Below are 19,067 nucleotides of genomic sequence, written 5' to 3' on the forward strand. Positions count from 1 at the left end.
TCGTCTCATTTAAACCAGGCAAATACGATGTAGATATAACACGAGCGTTGAGCGTTGTTCTGGTATCACCGCTCATCCGTCGTCCCATTTAAACCATGGAGCTACGACACGGATGTACAATCAGCCGCTATGTTGTGTGTTGTTCTGGTATCAACGTTCATCCGTCGTCTCATTTACACCAGATATACGGTAAAGATATTCCACGAGCCGCTATGTTGTGTTCTGCCCTGATATCAACGTTCATCCGTCGTCTCATTTAAACCAGGGAGATACGGTAAAGATATTCCACGAGCCACTGTGTTGTGTTCTGCCCTGATATCAACGTTCATCCGTCGTCCCATTTAAACCGAGGAGATACGGTAGAGATATACTACGAGTCACCATGTTGTGCGTTATTCTGGTATCACCGCACATCTAACGTTGAAGACGTGCGGCTGACATGACGGGGGTGATAACGTCATCGACACTCGCGGGTCACTGCTCACACACAGAGTCCTGACCCTGGCAGTATCCAACATTCCATCTGTAAACCCTACACCCCTCTTGTGTTTAAAACCTATACAGATAGCGGGGTGCAGTGGGTTAGGGCAACAGACGCACAGTGTCCATTGTTTCTGACCAACAACCAGAAAACACCTTTCTAAATACGATTTAGTGGGACGTGATTGGATTTACCTGTCTATCTGGATACTCATCGCAGGTGAGGTACAGCTAAAGGGGAGCCTAGACACCCGACGTCACCATGGAAACGGTGCCGAATGTGCAGGTAAGCACTCTGAGGGTTGATCAGGATTGTGAAGGACTTGATGTTGACAGGTTCCACACCGTGTTCATATCAGGGACAAGATCTTGTGTTCATCCAATCTTTCATCAGTTCAGTGTGATATCAGATTGAATGCATTTTATTTGGATGACTAGACTGAGCATGTCGATTTCTTGAAGAGTGATTTTCTGTTTAAAGCTTACTTTTCCAGGTGTTTAAAATGTCTTAATATACACCAGTTTATATATCAAAGAATACTGATACGTGTGACAATGAAAGTGGTTGGATATGTCCATATATAACTCTCGCCTCTTTTTGTTGAAGCATGTCACCCCAACGTGTTTCGCCCATACCTACATCCAGTGCTGCCTTACATAAGTATTCAGTTTAACCCCGGTCCTGCGTTTCATTGGCACTCGATAATTCAAACAGAAACTTGAGAATCAATTTCAAGTGAGTCGATACTTTGATTTAAAGTCAGTGTATAAATATGTCACCTCCCCAGCTACCTAATCTTGTTATCGCGCCATTGGGGTGAGTACTCGTCCAATACCCCCACATACATCTCGCGAGACACCCTTGTGACATTATCTCCTGGAGTGACCTGGGATTGGCAAACATGACAGCTCACCTGGAGGATTTAGACAACAATGTGGCCATTAATGTACAATAATCGCTTGTGGGATTGACCTACTATCAACGGTATGGTTACACAAATGTGCAGAGCAGGCTTTTTGTTGTCGTAATCAATAATTACTATTTTCTGTTTTCCATTGTCATTGGTTGTTTTAAACCCTTGTCATTGGTTGTTTTAAACCCTATGAACGTGTCCTTATATTGTAACGTGTCCTTTAGATTGTGACATGGCGTTAGATTAAATACGCTTTGTATCGAACGAAGTTTATCTACAAAAAGACAGAGATTTTGTGATTGATTAGCTAAATGAATGGACAAACCCTTTCCACAGCCAAAAGAAATCTCTGCTTAAAGCAGCGTCGATTGTACGATTCCGGCTATATCACGAGCATGTGTTCATGAATTATTATCAAATAGTGATGATACCAGGTGTTCGTGAAAGGGTGAACGTACCCTGCCCTTCCGGTGGCACCCATCACACACAAAACCATCATGTCGCACATTCATTACGAATACGTAATTATGTTACTACAAGCTAATATAACATCTGAATGACCAGGGACGATTGATACGATGAGATTCTAGAATTATGCTGCAGAGAGCGCTTTTTGTAGGGAGACGCACTGGACAATACCCACGAATATTTCAGTGACACGAGGGTATTTGTGTCACTGTTATTTGTCCTTTCATGGATGCAATGATATGTGGATGGTTCCTTCCAAACTACAGTGCTGGGTAGCACATGGTTTACGTCTATAATGAAGTCCATCGGTTTTGCATGCAATGTATGTTCAAGTGTATCTATTGCGTGCTAGGTGCCACGTGCATGTAGTCGAGAGAAGAAGATGGTCAGCCGGAAGGTGAAATCCCCGGAGCAGGTTCTGTTCATCACACAGGTGGATGGGACGAGGCGAGAGGGAACAGAGGATAAGATAGAAGTTCCGTTTGAAGAGGACGATTTAGGTTTGTACACAAACGTTAATGTGAGAATGGACTACAGTTGCACGGATATCACCATGGGCCAAGAATTGTATGTCTCTGACACTGAGAGGAAGACACTGACAGTACAGTGTTACAATCAGTTGGAAAGACGTCAGTTATAGTATGTCTCTGACACTGAGAGGAAGACACTGACAGTACAGTGTTACAATCAGATGGAAAGACGTCAGTTATAGTATGTCTCTGACACTGAGAGGAAGACACTGACAGTACAGTGTTACAATCAGTTGGAAAGACGTCAGTTATAGTATGTCTCTGACACTGAGAGGAAGACACTGACAGTACAGTGTTACAATCAGATGGAAAGACGTCAGTTATAGTATGTCTCTGACACTGAGAGGAAGACACTGACAGTACAGTGTTACAATCAGTTGGAAAGAAAGACGTCAGTTATAGTATGTCTCTGACACTGAGAGGAAGACACTGACAGTACAGTGTTACAATCAGTTGGAAAGACGTCAGTTATAGTATGTCTCTGACACTGAGAGGAAGACACTGACAGTACAGTGTTACAATCAGATGGAAAGACGTCAGTTATAGTATGTCTCTGACACTGAGAGGAAGACACTGACAGTACAGTGTTACAATCAGTTGGAAAGACGTCAGTTATAGTATGTCTCTGACACTGAGAGGAAGACACTGACAGTACAGTGTTACAATCAGTTGGAAAGACGTCAGTTATAGTATGTCTCTGACACTGAGAGGAAGACACTGACAGTACAGTGTTACAATCAGTTGGAAAGACGTCAGTTATAGTATGTCTCTGACACTGAGAGGAAGACACTGACAGTACAGTGTTACAATCAGTTGGAAAGACGTCAGTTATAGTATGTCTCTGACACTGAGAGGAAGACACTGACAGTACAGTGTTACAATCAGTTGGAAAGACGTCAGTTATAGTATGTCTCTGACACTGAGAGGAAGACACTGACAGTACAGTGTTACAATCAGTTGGAAAGACGTCAGTTATAGTATGTCTCTGACACTGAGAGGAAGACACTGACAGTACAGTGTTACAATCAGTTGGAAAGAAAGACGTCAGTTATAGTATGTCTCTGACACTGAGAGGAAGACACTGACAGTACAGTGTTACAATCAGTTGGAAAGAAAGACGTCAGTTATAGTATGTCTCTGACACTGAGAGGAAGACACTGACAGTACAGTGTTACAATCAGTTGGAAAGAAAGACGTCAGTTATAGCATGTCTCTGACACTGAGAGGAAGACACTGACAGTACAGTGTTACAATCAGTTGGAAAGAAAGACGTCAGTTATAGTATGTCTCTTACACTGAGAGGAAGACACTGACAGTACAGTGTTACAATCAGTTGGAAAGAAAGACGTCAGTTATAGTATGTCTCTGACACTGAGAGGAAGACACTGACAGTACAGTGTTACAATCAGTTGGAAAGAAAGACGTCAGTTATAGTATGTCTCTGACACTGAGAGGAAGACACTGACAGTACAGTGTTACAATCAGTTGGAAAGACGTCAGTTATAGTATGTCTCTGACACTGAGAGGAAGACACTGACAGTACAGTGTTACAATCAGTTGGAAAGACGTCAGTTATAGTATGTCTCTGACACTGAGAGGAAGACACTGACAGTACAGTGTTACAATCAGATGGAAAGACGTCAGTTATAGTATGTCTCTGACACTGAGAGGAAGACACTGACAGTACAGTGTTACAATCAGTTGGAAAGACGTCAGTTATAGTATGTCTCTGACACTGAGAGGAAGACACTGACAGTACAGTGTTACAATCAGTTGGAAAGACGTCAGTTATAGTATGTCTCTGACACTGAGAGGAAGACACTGACAGTACAGTGTTACAATCAGTTGGAAAGACGTCAGTTATAGTATGTCTCTGACACTGAGAGGAAGACACTGACAGTACAGTGTTACAATCAGTTGGAAAGACGTCAGTTATAGTATGTCTCTGACACTGAGAGGAAGACACTGACAGTACAGTGTTACAATCAGTTGGAAAGAAAGACGTCAGTTATAGTATGTCTCTGACACTGAGAGGAAGACACTGACAGTACAGTGTTACAATCAGTTGGAAAGAAAGACGTCAGTTATAGTATGTCTCTGACACTGAGAGGAAGACACTGACAGTACAGTGTTACAATCAGTTGGAAAGAAAGACGTCAGTTATAGCATGTCTCTGACACTGAGAGGAAGACACTGACAGTACAGTGTTACAATCAGTTGGAAAGAAAGACGTCAGTTATAGTATGTCTCTTACACTGAGAGGAAGACACTGACAGTACAGTGTTACAATCAGATGGAAAGACGTCAGTTATAGTATGTCTCTGACACTGAGAGGAAGACACTGACAGTACAGTGTTACAATCAGTTGGAAAGACGTCAGTTATAGTATGTCTCTGACACTGAGAGGAAGACACTGACAGTACAGTGTTACAATCAGATGGAAAGACGTCAGTTATAGTATGTCTCTGACACTGAGAGGAAGACACTGACAGTACAGTGTTACAATCAGTTGGAAAGACGTCAGTTATAGTATGTCTCTGACACTGAGAGGAAGACACTGACAGTACAGTGTTACAATCAGATGGAAAGACGTCAGTTATAGTATGTCTCTGACACTGAGAGGAAGACACTGACAGTACAGTGTTACAATCAGTTGGAAAGACGTCAGTTATAGTATGTCTCTGACACTGAGAGGAAGACACTGACAGTACAGTGTTACAATCAGTTGGAAAGACGTCAGTTATAGTATGTCTCTGACACTGAGAGGAAGACACTGACAGTACAGTGTTACAATCAGTTGGAAAGACGTCAGTTATAGTATGTCTCTGACGCTGAGAGGAAGACACTGACAGTACAGTGTTACAATCAGTTGGAAAGACGTCAGTTATAGTATGTCTCTGACACTGAGAGGAAGACACTGACAGGACAGTGTTACAATCAGTTGGAAAGAAAGACGTCAGTTATAGTATGTCTCTGACACTGAGAGGAAGACACTGACAGTACAGTGTTACAATCAGTTGGAAAGAAAGACGTCAGTTATAGCATGTCTCTGACACTGAGAGGAAGACACTGACAGTACAGTGTTACAATCAGTTGGAAAGAAAGACGTCAGTTATAGTATGTCTCTGACACTGAGAGGAAGACACTGACAGTACAGTGTTACAATCAGTTGGAAAGAAAGACGTCAGTTATAGTATGTCTCTGACACTGAGAGGAAGACACTGACAGTACAGTGTTACAATCAGTTGGAAAGAAAGACGTCAGTTATAGTATGTCTCTGACACTGAGAGGAAGACACTGACAGTACAGTGTTACAATCAGTTGGAAAGACGTCAGTTATAGTATGTCTCTTACACTGAGAGGAAGACACTGACAGTACAGTGTTACAATCAGATGGAAAGACGTCAGTTATAGTATGTCTCTGACACTGAGAGGAAGACACTGACAGTACAGTGTTACAATCAGTTGGAAAGACGTCAGTTATAGTATGTCTCTGACACTGAGAGGAAGACACTGACAGTACAGTGTTACAATCAGATGGAAAGACGTCAGTTATAGTATGTCTCTGACACTGAGAGGAAGACACTGACAGTACAGTGTTACAATCAGTTGGAAAGACGTCAGTTATAGTATGTCTCTTATACTGAGAGTACACTATTAAAATCATTCATACAGAAAGGCGTCAGTTTTGTATTATTTATACTTGACAAGGAGCAGACGACACTTTTAAAATCATTCAGATGGAAAGACGTCAGTTTGGTATTTTTTATACTCGATACGGACCAGACGACACTGTTACAATCAGTCAGAAAGAAAGACGCCAGTTTGGTATTATTTATATTCGATACGGAGCAGACGAGACGGTTACAAACAGTCAGAAGGAAAGACGTCAGTTTGGTATTATTTATACTCGACACGAGCAGACGACACTGTTACAATCAGTCAGAAAGAAAGACGTCAGTTTGGTATCATTTATACTCGACACGAGCAGACGACACTGTTACAATCAGTCAGATCGAAAGACGTCAGTTTGGCATTATCTATATTTGATAAGGAGCAGACGACACTGTGACAACCAGATAGATTGAAAGACGTCGGATTGGCATAAGTATACTTGATACAGAACAGACGACACTGTTTAAATCAGAAGGATGGAAAGACGTCAGTTTGGTATTATTATATTCGATACGACACAGACGACACTGTCTCAGATCGAAGGGAAAACGTCTGTTTGGTATTATTATATTCGATACGAAGCAGACGCCACTGTTAAAATCAGATGGAAGGAAAAACGTCTGTTTGGTGTTATTGCACTCGATACGGAGCAGATGATACCGTCACTCCCCTACTTTACTACATAGCGCACGTGTAAAGCAGTGTAAGCATGCTTTGGTGTTTGAAATAAGGAAACTGTACTTTGAAGACTGACTTGCAAGGCGGCCCTTTGACAATACGTGAATGCTCGCCGCTTTCGAGAAAAAACGATGACGGGAAGATGACTGGTCAAGAGTGTAAGACAGCGAGGACAGAAGCTATCCTGTCGAAAGTGAATGTGAATGAATGAATTGGGTTAATCTTCTTTTTGGACATCAGTTATAACAGTCATATCACGGCTTGTCAGTTTAATCAGATTAGTAATATCACCAACTTGCAACGGTGTACACTTTTGCTCCTTTGCTGAAACCCAGGAGCACGGATGTGATTCTGACGAGCCAAAAATCTTAATCAGGAATAAAAATCATAAAATATTCGAACCCCCACCAGCTGGTCCTGACACCCCTAAGGGACGCAACTCTAGGTTTAAATTGCATCGACTTAGGTGACCAGTACCCGGAAATCAGGTTGAATAATAAGCGTTTACCTGTGTGATTATTGCTGCCTTATGTTATATAGAGATACGACGAGAAAAGTTGGACCTCGACGAGATTAAGCGAGAGTTGTATCAGAGGGAGTGCAGGAGACTGAAGGTGACGCCAATCGGGGCGTTCGTCCGCAACCCCACCAAAACTCAGCTGGACCTAAAATACTACTCCATGGGCCCTGACGGCGCCAAGGCACTGTCTGTCCCGCTGATGGTGAGTGCAATCGCCAGGACAGTGCCCAGATTTGAACTAAATTAGATTATCTTTGTATTTAAAGTGTAAGTAGCTTTTCAAATAGCTTTTTAACACGGGTGACGAATTTGCCCACAAGATGAATCTGTCAATCTTAATGTTAATCTCAAAAGGAGTCTTATTCAGGTTGTGATGTATTTATCTTCAGTTGGACTCGTCCTTGACCCGACTTGACCTAGAGGGCAACTGTATCGGACCGGCCGGGCTCAGCAGTCTGGTGGAAACACTCGCAGACAACTGCTGCCTCACACAAATAGTACGGTATATTGACGCCTTAAAGTTACTCAAATAATGGGGCAAAGGAGAGAACCCGGAATTCACTGAGCAGAGTTGCGTCCTTTAGTCCGTGACAGAATCCAGTGACCGTCGGTTCGAAGCTCTTGTTTATGATTGGTTTGTCAGCACCATGATTTAGTGTATAATGATTTACTCCAGCATCTTCTCTATTATTAATGACCACCTCAGTGGTCTAGTGGTAGAGCGTCCGCCCCGAGAGCGAAAGATCCGAGGTTCGATCCCCGTCCGCGTCATACCAAAAGACGTTAAAATATGGTACTTGTTGTTACCCTGTCTTTAAGGGGTAAATAAGGACTGGTCGGCTCGGAGTCATTATACTGTGTCTGAGGGGTATTCATGTTAAACTGCGGCATGGTATCTCAGTGGGCTGACACTATACAATCGACAGGAGTAGTACAAGCAGCCACACACACACCCACACACGTGCTCGCACAACGCTATATAAGTGCAATAATCTTGGAGACGCGACGTTAAACCCCATTTCACCTCACCTCACCTATTATTAAGCTCACCCGCTGTTACATAACTGAAATACCGTTAAAGCGGCGTAACCAAACTCTCCCACACACTTCCTCAAGGAATGGATGGTTATGGATAAACAAAACAATTGTAAAAAGAGACGCATTTAGGAAAGAAAATACCACGGTTTTGAAATCCTATGTTGTTTATTTCTTTCCCATTTTATCATGTCCGTTGTCTGATATTATTATCATCGGGGGCACGGGTGGCCAAGTCGTCTAAGGTTCCGCAATTCGCTGTGCAGAGTTGCGTCCCTTGGGCAAGTCAGAAACCTTTGATTGTGGGTTCGAATCCCGGTTCGACCCAAATATGTTTCTAGGTTTGTCAGCAGCATACCCGTGCTCGTGGTAAACGTCTTAGACCTGCATCACTTCGGGCTTTCCTCCCACATTAAGCTGACACGCCGTGATATAACTGGAATAATGTCATAAAAAAGCGGCGTTAAACCCAACTCACTCACTCACTCAGCGATATTATTTTCAGGATCCATTTCAAAGCATCGCGTCCGTCTCCGAGAAACATAGATAGTGAATGTATGATCTAATAGTGTAGATAGGCAGAGTGCAATGATGCTCTTTGACAGTGATATACACAGATTGAGTACAGTCTGCGTATCGAAGCTAATGTTGATTTCATTCCAGAGTTTGGCGAACAATCACCTCGGCAGTGCTGGGGCTAAACACGCTGCTAGCCTCATGCTGAAGAACCAGTACATCTCACATGTAAATCTCTCAGGTGAGTTCGTGTCATAATAGTCACATATCTATTATGTGATATATTCACATTTCAATCATAAGTCATAAGTCTCTCAAAAGTCAGAAGTAATTTACAGCTAATAGAGGATGAGTACCATGTTGTTCTAATTTGTCCATTTTATCAGAATTTAGGAATTTCATACCTACATCAATTTCCAAATATATTTAAGTTTAATGAATTAATATCTTCTTTGAATATTAATGTACTGAAGCCGTTGATGGCGTATATATTCTATGCAATGAATTTTACAAATGATAAGATGAGTGACTTTAACAAGTAGAAATCAATATGTCCACCCACTATCCCCCAATCTGTTACTATAGGCCTGTGGCCTTTCAGTATTTCTGTAATAAAGATTGATTGATTGAAGTCTCTCATGTAATATATGCGCATATCACTCATAAATATCTCAGGTGAGTTAGTCATACCTGCCCATATTACTAGAAGTAAGGTGTGTACATGCGCTTCTGCGGCTCGGTTGACAGTGTAAACGTGTACAAATTTATCGTTTTTCTCTTACACGGGGATATTAAACACGTTAATCACACCGTCAAAGTCTTGGACGTGTGTATGCTAGTATCTCGGTCACATGAAATAAACAAGTTCAAACATAACAGGATCGTCAAATTTAATGCCCTTGTTTCTCCTTTAAGTGTGTCAGCTACATTTGTATAGATGTGTCTGTTAAACTAGTACAGGTGTCTCAGTTAGGATAAGTTATATTCCATACTGAAAGTCCACAGGCCCATAGTACAATTCTGTTTTCGGGAGCGGTTGCAGATATGTTTCACAGGTCATATTCTAATTAACATAGCATGATAAATGAACATTGATAGTTTTTTATGGGTATCTTTAACATTTTTTGACATGATCAATATAAATTCTTGTTGAGTTGGATCTGAACAAAAAGGCAGTTATATATATTTACGTCTTAGATAGTCTTGTTTTGGACAAACTAAAAGAAAATATAACTCATTTTCAATCAAATATTAATCACACTGCTCTCATATTCTCAATTCTCTAGCTATGTTTCTGTGTCTGCCTACTTCGATTCTAAGTATATGAGAGCTGCATCTAAATTTTATATGAGAGATCCATCTGTGCTGAAGTTATTTTAAGTCTTTTATAACTGATATCAAACTAATAATGTTCTGGGGAATACTGTCTTAAAACCCTTGAAATGATTGAATTTTTTCGAAATTAATTCATGCGATGACCATTTTTGTAGATATCTTTAGTCTTTGGCGTATAGATACTAAAAACGAATCTGGATTGTTATGTAAACATTGATGATACCAAACATACCCATAGAGGCATTCGTTTAATAACGGACAGTTATCCAAGTACAGGTGTGTCAGCTTCCCAGGTGCAGTTTTTGTAACCCTAACTGCATTTAATATATTTTTCAGGAAACGGTTTCCGTGACATCGATGCGCCTGCATTCGGGCTAGTCATACGGGTATGTTCATCTGATTCTCTGGCTTGAAATATACTTTAGACAAACGACAATGCGACAGCGACAACATCATTTCTGAGTGTCCCCTGTAAGTGGTAATAGCTTCTTGTTATGTCTGTACTTACAGGACAGCAAACACATCAAGGAACTGGTTTTGTCCAACAACGAACTCGGGGAGATGGCAGGGAGACAATTTGGAGAAGCTCTCGGTAGGTTCCAGCTAATACTAGTACTTCAGACGCCAGCCGCCAATTGTCTGTATCAGGTGGGCATATTAATCTGAAAACATCCAGTTGTCTGATACTCCTGCATCAGGTGGGTGTGTCAGTACTACAGTCACCAACAACCAGTTGACTGCATACTCCTGTATACTACAGGCAGCAACAGGCCCTGTACCAGATGGGTGTGTCAGTACTACATTCACCAACATCCAGTTGACTGTATACTCCTGTATACTACAGGGGGCATGCGGCCCTGTACCAGATGGGTGTGTCAGTACTACAGTCACCAACATCCAGTTGACTGCATACTCCTGTATACTACAGGCAGCAACAGTCCCCGTACCAGATGGGTGTGTCAGTACTACAGTCACCAACATCCAGTTGACTGCATACTCCTGTATACTACAGGCAGCAACAGTCCCCGTACCAGAGGGGTGTGTCAATACTACATTCATCAACATCCAGTTGACTGCATACTCCTGTATTCTACAGGCAGCAACAGGCCCTGTACCGGGTGGATGTGTCAGTACTACATTCATCAACATCCAGTTGACTGTATACTCCTGTATACTGCAGGGGGCATGCGGCCCTGTACCGGGTGGGTGTGTCAGTACTACAGTCACCAACATCCAGTTGACTGTATACTCCTGTATACTACAGGCAGCAACAGTCCCCGTACCAGATGGGTGTGTCAGCACTACATTCCTGTACCGGGTGGGTGTGTCAAAACTAAAGTCCCTGTACCAGGTGGGTGTGTCAATACTACATTCCTGTACCGGGTGGGTGTGTCAATACTATAGTCCCTGTACCAGGTGGGTGTGTCAATACTACATTCCTGTACCGGGTGGGTGTGTCAATACTATAGTCCCTGTACCAGGTGGGTGTGTCAAGACTACATTCCTCTACCGTGTGGGTGTGTCAGTACTCCAGTCCCTGTACCGATGGGTGTGTTAATACTCCAGTCCCTGTACCGGGTGGGTGTGTCCATACTCCAGTCCCTGTACCAGGTGGGTGTGTCAATACTACATTCCTCTACCGAGTGGGTGTGTCAGTACTCCAGTCCCTGTACCGGGTGGTCCCTGTACCAGACGGGTGTGTCAATACTCTGGTCCCTGTACCGATGGGTGTGTCAGTACTACATTCCTGTACCGGGTGGGTGTGTCAATACTATAGTCCCTGTACCAGGTGGGTGTGTCAAGACTACATTCCTCTACCGTGTGGGTGTGTCAGTACTCCAGTCCCTGTACCGATGGGTGTGTTAATACTCCAGTCCCTGTACCGGGTGGGTGTGTCCATACTCCAGTCCCTGTACCAGGTGGGTGTGTCAGTACTCCAGTCCCTGTACTGGGTGGTCCCTGTACCAGACGGGTGTGTCAATACTCTGGTCCCTGTACCGATGGGTGTGTCAGTACACCAGTCCCTGTACTAGATGGGTGTGTCAGTACTCCAGTCCCTGTACCAGAGGGGTGTGTTAATACTCTTGTCCCTGTACCAGACGGGTGTGTCAATACTCCGGTCCCTGTACCGATGGGTGTGTCAGTACACCAGTCCCTGTACTAGATGGGTGTGTTAATACTCCAGTCCCTGTACCTGATGGGTGTGTCAATACTATAGTCCCTGTACCGATGGGTGTGTCAGTAGATGGGTGTGTCAATACTCTTGTCCCTGTACCAGAGGGGTGTGTCAGTACTCCAGTCCCTGTACTAGATGGGTGTGTTAATACTCCAGTCCCTGTACCAGATGGGTGTGTCAATACTATAGTCCCTGTACCAGAGGGGTGTGTCAATACTCCGGTCCCTGTACCAGATGGGTGTGTCAATACTCCGGTCCCTGTACCAGAGGGGTGTGTCAATACACTGGTCCCTGTACCAGATGGGTGTGTCAATACTCTGGTCCTTGTACCAGAGGGGTGTGTCAATACTCTTGTCCCTGTACCAGAGGGGTGTGTCAATACACTGGTCCCTGTACCAGATGGGTGTGTCAATACTCTGGTCCTTGTACCAGATGGGTGTGTCAATACTCTTGTCCCTGTACCAGAGGGGTGTGTCAATACACTGGTCCCTGTACCAGATGGGTGTGTCAATACTCTGGTCCTTGTACCAGAGGGGTGTGTCAATACTCTTGTCCCTGTACCAGAGGGGTGTGTCAATACACTGGTCCCTGTACCAGATGGGTGTGTCAATACTCCGGTCCCTGTACCAGAGGGGTGTGTCAATAATCTGGTCCCTGTACCAGATGGGTTTGTCAATACTCTTGTCCCTGTACCAGATGGGTGTGTCAATACTCTGGTCCCTGTACCAGAGGGGTGTGTCAATACTCCGGTCCCTGTACCAGATGGGTGTGTCAATACTCTTGTCCCTGTACCAGATGGGTGTGTCAATACTCTTGTCCCTGTACCAGATGGGTGTGTCAATACTCCGGTCCCTGTACCAGATGGGTGTGTCAATACTCTTGTCCCTGTACCAGATGGGTGTGTCAATACTCCGGTCCCTGTACCGATGGGTGTGTCAGTACTCCAGTCCCTGTACTAGATGGGTGTGTCAATACTATAGTCCCTGTACCGATGGGTGTGTCAATACTCTAGTCCCTGTACCGATGGGTGTGTCAATAATCTGGTCCCTGTACCGATGGGTGTGTCAATACTCCGGTCCCTGTACCAGAGGGGTGTGTCAATACTCCGGTCCCTGTACCAGAGGGGTGTGTCAATACTCCGGTCCCTGTACCAGAGGGGTGTGTCAATACTCTGGTCCCTGTACCAGAGGGGTGTGTCAATACTCCGGTCCCTGTACCAGAGGGGTGTGTCAATAATCTGGTCCCTGTACCAGATGGGTGTGTCAATACTCTTGTCCCTGTACCAGAGGGGTGTGTCAATACACTGGTCCCTGTACCAGAGGGGTGTGTCAATACTCTTGTCCCTGTACCAGATGGGTGTGTCATTACTCCGGTCCCTGTACCAGAGGGGTGTGTCAATACACTGGTCCCTGTACCAGATGGGTGTGTCAATACTCTTGTCCCTGTACAAGATGGGTGTGTCAATACTCTGGTCCCTGTACCAGATGGGTGTGTCAATACTCTGGTCCCTGTACCAGAGGGGTGTGTCAATAGTCCGGTCCCTGTACCAGATGGGTGTGTCAATACTATAGTCCCTGTACCGATGGGTGTGTCAATACTCTTGTCCCTGTACCAGATGGGTGTGTCAATACTCTTGTCCCTGTACCAGAGGGGTGTGTCAATACTCCGGTCCCATTGTTTGTTTGTTTATTTGTCTTTTTCTTGTTTACCGCTGCGCTCGGCAATATTCCAGGTATATGACGGCGGTCTGTAAATAATCGCGTCTAGACCAGACAATCCAGTAATTGACATCATGAGCATCGATCCATGCAATTGGGATACGATGACATGCATCAACCAAGTCAACGAGCCTGACCACCCGATCCCGTCAGTCGCCTCTTACAAGCATTGTCAATAACCAGCTGGGGGAATGTAGACTTGACATACCTATAAAGATGTTACCATGACTTATGTAACTAGTGGTACATGAATGTATCTGGATGGCTCGACTATATGTTTGACAATAACCATTTTGTCCCTTGGCGTGTCCTTTGCCACATTATTATGGAAGGCAGCCTGATAGCCCTCTGATCAGCCTACGTTACAGGAACTGGTGTTCTCCATATACAGAATACCATTCTTGTTTAGAACCACGACAATCATGTGTGGCTGGGTGTGAACTGCACTGAAGTCTGCCGATTTGGAAGCCGTGTGTTCTTTGTTCCAGTGAGTAACGACACCCTCGAGCACCTGGACGTCAGCTGGAACCACATACGGAACGCCAGTGCAGCAAGGCTATTCAGTGGGGTTAAGGTGAGCTAGATTATTTAACAAATAGGAATGAAAACTCGGGTGTTCAATGCCAACAATTTCACAATCAAGTAGGGCGGGGGGATGGGGGGGGGGGGGCATGTTATTGTTTCTATCACTTCACCAATCACACCAGCGTTATACTGAAAACAGTTAACGTTAAAGCGGAAAGGCGAAATGCGGATGGCAGCTCAACTCGAAGGATAAGAGATCATAATCACCAACACAATCTCCTATAAACCTGGCTGGTGAAGTTATATAGTTATACAAAGTCTATTGTTTCGGGGACATACCACCTAAGAATATTTTTATGTTTTTTATTACTAAAAAGAAAGACATAACAATCCATATTATTCCATATTCTTAAAAATACTTATTTGTTTGTTTGTTGTTTAACGCCGCACTCAGCAATATTCCAGCTATGCGACGGCGGAATGAACATTCTTCTCCTCTTCTTCCTTGCCACATTTCAGATGAAGAAGGAGGTGAGTAAGGGGTGTCTGTGCTGAGGAGGTCCCGGGTGAAAACCTTCCTCTTTGCTCAGCAAAAAGCTTAAAGGATTTAATGACAAACAGAAAAGCAAAGGCTGAAAGAATCGCCCTGAAATATTCCTATTCTAATAGAAAGAGGTTCCGAATACCTGCCCCTGCGAATACATCTCAAGTTGAGTTGACCAGCAAATCATAAAAGACTTGAGTATATCAAGTAGTCACTCGGGGATGTCAATACATTCCATTAGCTTCAAAATCCATTCGTGAGTTACAGAATCATAAGCTTTTCTGTAGTCTATCCAACACATTGAGAGGTTCCGGTGGTAAGTTTTAGCATCTCCACATCACAGGTTTCAGACACGTGTTAGGGACAAACATGATGCAGAAAGCAGAGACAAAAAACTATGGTATGGAAATGGTACAAGACATGTCATCAGATAAACAATTTCGGTTTAGTATTTCAATATGTAAACAAAAACAAATGGGTCAGAAAATTAATACAGGTTAGGATTTAACATATGACTTTTTTATTTAATAAATATACGACGAGTAGAAGTTGTTTATGACTATTTTATATGGAAATATACAGTTAGCTTAACTGTTTTGTCCAGGTGAAAATATGACAAGCATGTGTGTGACCTACTTTATGTTACGAAGCGTTCGCAGAAATTAAGTGTATTGTAGTGTGGTTATACACATGCTTATAGTCATCATTTTAAAGTTCAGATCATACCAAACAGCAAGTCACAAGTCTTAGAAATACAATTTAAATTGATTTTGATATTAAAATAAATCAATGCATATTATTGTTAAAGTATACTTTCTATTTTATGGAAAATAGACATATATTTAGTTCCCTCGGAATGAGGCTAACGGGTGTCTCACTGTTCGTACATATGGGTAAAGTTTACCTTTTATTTAACGAACCTTGGTGTGTTTTTCAATGAGGTCAGATGTATGTATTGATAGCTGAAGGGCTTGTGGTATCTGGGAAACAATGCTTATCAAACAGAACGGTCAACGTTTAAGATAATAAAAGCGACAGAACCCGATCCATAAACGTAAGATATCTCTGCTAAAAGCACGTGGTCAGTATCCAAGTCACATCAAACAAACAAACAGCATATGCTCACACTGAGGCTGATATTTGCAGGAAAATGTCGGGCTGCGCCGTCTGAACATCAGCTTCAATGGGTGTGGATCTGAGGGCGTGGCAGGAGCGGGGCTAGCTCTGGCCAGCAACAGCACCCTGAGGGAACTCGACATGTCGAGAAACAGGCTCACAGACGGAGACATCAAGTTCGCCTTGAGCCTAAAAAACAACGACTCTCTGCAAATTCTCCGGGTAAAAAAAACAAAACTATTGCTGACAAACGGACATGTGCATAAAAGGGGTGCCTTATGTTTAATAACGGCAAATGGTAGAATATATTTATAACCACTAGGCTACCCGATCTCACTCTGCACTGGATGCTTTCCTAAACATACTGTGAGAGAGGCTCTCTACTGGACAAATTATGAGTGACTCTGAACATACCATGAGGGAGGCTCTGAATATAGTGTAGTCCATCTGAAAACATGAGGATCTCCTCGCACATTGATTAGCATTGAACCACAGACTTGTGTACGGAGAGTATTTCTTTTGCATAATTACACGCATAAAGACTCGTCTAAATACAACAAATGGAGTGCCCATTGTAAGCGAACACTTTGAGTCATATCCATTTCTCATTTTAACTGGATTGCTTTGTTTACAGTTGAGAGACAACCTCTTGACGGATGTCGGCGCCCTGGCATTGCTCTCGGCGATACACAGCGCAGAGGCTTGTGCCCTGGAGGAGATGGACATTGGGGTAGGTCAGCTGTGCGTGAGGGTTGTGCCCTGGACCTTGGGGTAGGTCAGCTGTAAGTGAGGGTTGTGCCCTGGAGGTGGACCTTGGGTAGGTCAGCTGTAGGCGAGGTTTGTGCCCTGGAGGTGGACCTTGGGGTAGGTCAGCTGTGAGGGCTGTGCCCTGGAGGTGGACCTTGGGGTAGGTCAGCTGTAAGTGAGGCTTGTGCCCTGGAGGAGGTGGACCTTGGGGTAGGTCAGCTGTAGGTGAGGGTTGTGCCCTTGACCTTCGGGTAGGTCAGCTGTAGGTGAGGGTTGTGCCCTGGAGGAGGTGGACCTTGGGTAGGTCAGCTGTAGGTGAGGGTTGTGCCCTGGAGGAGGTGGACCTTGGGTAGGTCAGCTGTAGGTGAGGGTTGTGCCCTGGAGGAGGTGGACCTTGGGTAGGTCAGCTGTAGGTGAGGGTTGTGCCCTGGAGGAGGTGGACCTTGGGGTAGGTCAGCTGTAGGTGAGGGTTGTGCCCTCGAGCTTCGGGTAGGTCAGCTGTAAGTGAGGGTTGTGTCCTGGAGGTTGAGGTCAAATTTGGCCGTTGTTCCGTGAAGATTCGGTTAGAATTTGTCTTCAGCCACCCATGCTTAAGAGTCGTAAGAGGCAACAGACAGGATCGGGTAGTCAGGCCCGCCAACTTGGTGAATGCATGTCATCCCAATGACCTAAATCTCACGGTGAGAAGAAAGTTCAAGCGACGATCATCGCCATCTGTGCATACAAGACGAAGTCAGTCATGTCCCCTAACAACCTGGGAATCCATTCTTCTCCGAAATCCTCCCAAGGATGTGGTTGGTATGAAATTGTTAAGTTACTTCGAGGTAAACCAGAGATTGTTAGGAAATGAAGTTACCAGATGTCATACGAATACCACCAATGTGTTTTACCAATTCTATGAGCATATATGTTCCTCGGAGTTTCAATCCAACAGCCACACTCCATCTACCTTCTGAAATAGTCTGTATGATAGGCATAAAGGACTATTAATCAAAAGACTTAGCATAGTTTTAAACATGTTCAGCTGTATTTACATACATTTCAGAAGACAAGCGTAAACCCGGAGTTCGTTGCTCTTGTCAAGACAATACAAGATGACAGACCATTCAGAGTTACACACGGACCTGTTATAGTTGTCAAAGACCCAACGAAGTATTCACAAGATAGTGATGGGCCTGACGAGTCTGGGGCAGATGAGGATGACCTGGAGGTCAATGACGAGGAACCTACAGATCCCACGGAGGTTCAGGACAAGAAAGCGGTTGAAAGATCTGTGTCGTCTGTGATCTAGCAGTCTGATGGAGAAAGTAAAGACTGGAAACACCAGCCTAACCTCCAAAATACCAGTGATGAACGAATAAACCACAGTAATACATATCCAACACTAGCTGTCACAGGGAGTGTACGTAGCTTCCGTCACAACGAAGTAAAGGGTGATTGCGACGACGCTGTCATGTACGCCTGGGAAATAGTACCAACTATGTATGTCCACATGAAAGTAAAACAATGTAAATGGTAACCTGTATATATTTCAGGACAAAACACACATGCTTCTCTACAGCAGGTGACATTCTCACAATGAAATACAGAAAACGAAATCTATTGTACAGTTACGTTTGGATTGTTCCAAAGTTATTTGACTGTCCTTCCAGTTGCCTCCTCTGCATGCGTCCCTTCAGATGAAAACACACAGTTTCTTTCTCAATATCAACGGGTTTCGTCGGGTGTCTGAGACAGTTATTGAAATTAGACAATGGGCGTTTGTAAATGTTTCCAAAGTTAATGGAAGTTCTGGATTCATGAAATTCAAGGAGTGGTGATTAGCTGTTTTGCAGGTGTATCGTTGGGACAGCGACTCATCTGTGTGGTGTATCGTTGGGACAGCGACTCATCTGTGTGGTGTATCGTTGGGACAGCGACTCATCTGTGTGGTGGATCGTTGGGACAGCGACTCATCTGTGTGGTGTATCGTTGGGTCAGCGACTCATCTGTGTGGTGGATCGTTGGGACAGCGACTCATCTGTGTGGTGGATCGTTGGGACAGCGGCTCATCTGTGTGGTGTATCGTTGGGACAGCGACTCATCTCTGT

The 19,067-nt window shown here is 44.0% G+C and overlaps 1 protein-coding gene across 1 annotated transcript; it reads left to right on the plus strand.

The window, feature by feature from the left end:
* Positions 1–625: 625 nt before the first annotated feature.
* On the plus strand, positions 626–18,463 carry LOC139443307 (leucine-rich repeat-containing protein 74B-like). The gene is made up of 11 exons (XM_071224286.1): positions 626–766; positions 2,215–2,362; positions 7,286–7,467; positions 7,655–7,762; positions 8,964–9,057; positions 10,488–10,537; positions 10,662–10,743; positions 14,534–14,619; positions 16,261–16,452; positions 16,865–16,960; positions 18,023–18,463. The coding sequence occupies exons 1-11, from the start codon at positions 743–745 to the stop codon at positions 18,266–18,268; spliced, it is 1,308 nt and encodes a 435-aa protein (XP_071080387.1). The 5' UTR covers positions 626–742; the 3' UTR covers positions 18,269–18,463.
* Positions 18,464–19,067: the final 604 nt, after the last annotated feature.

The sequence above is a fragment of the Haliotis cracherodii genome, unplaced genomic scaffold (assembly GCF_022045235.1).
Source record: "Haliotis cracherodii isolate W230 unplaced genomic scaffold, xgHalCrac1.p SCAF_5, whole genome shotgun sequence".
In the NCBI taxonomy this organism is placed as follows: domain Eukaryota; kingdom Metazoa; phylum Mollusca; class Gastropoda; order Lepetellida; family Haliotidae; genus Haliotis; species Haliotis cracherodii.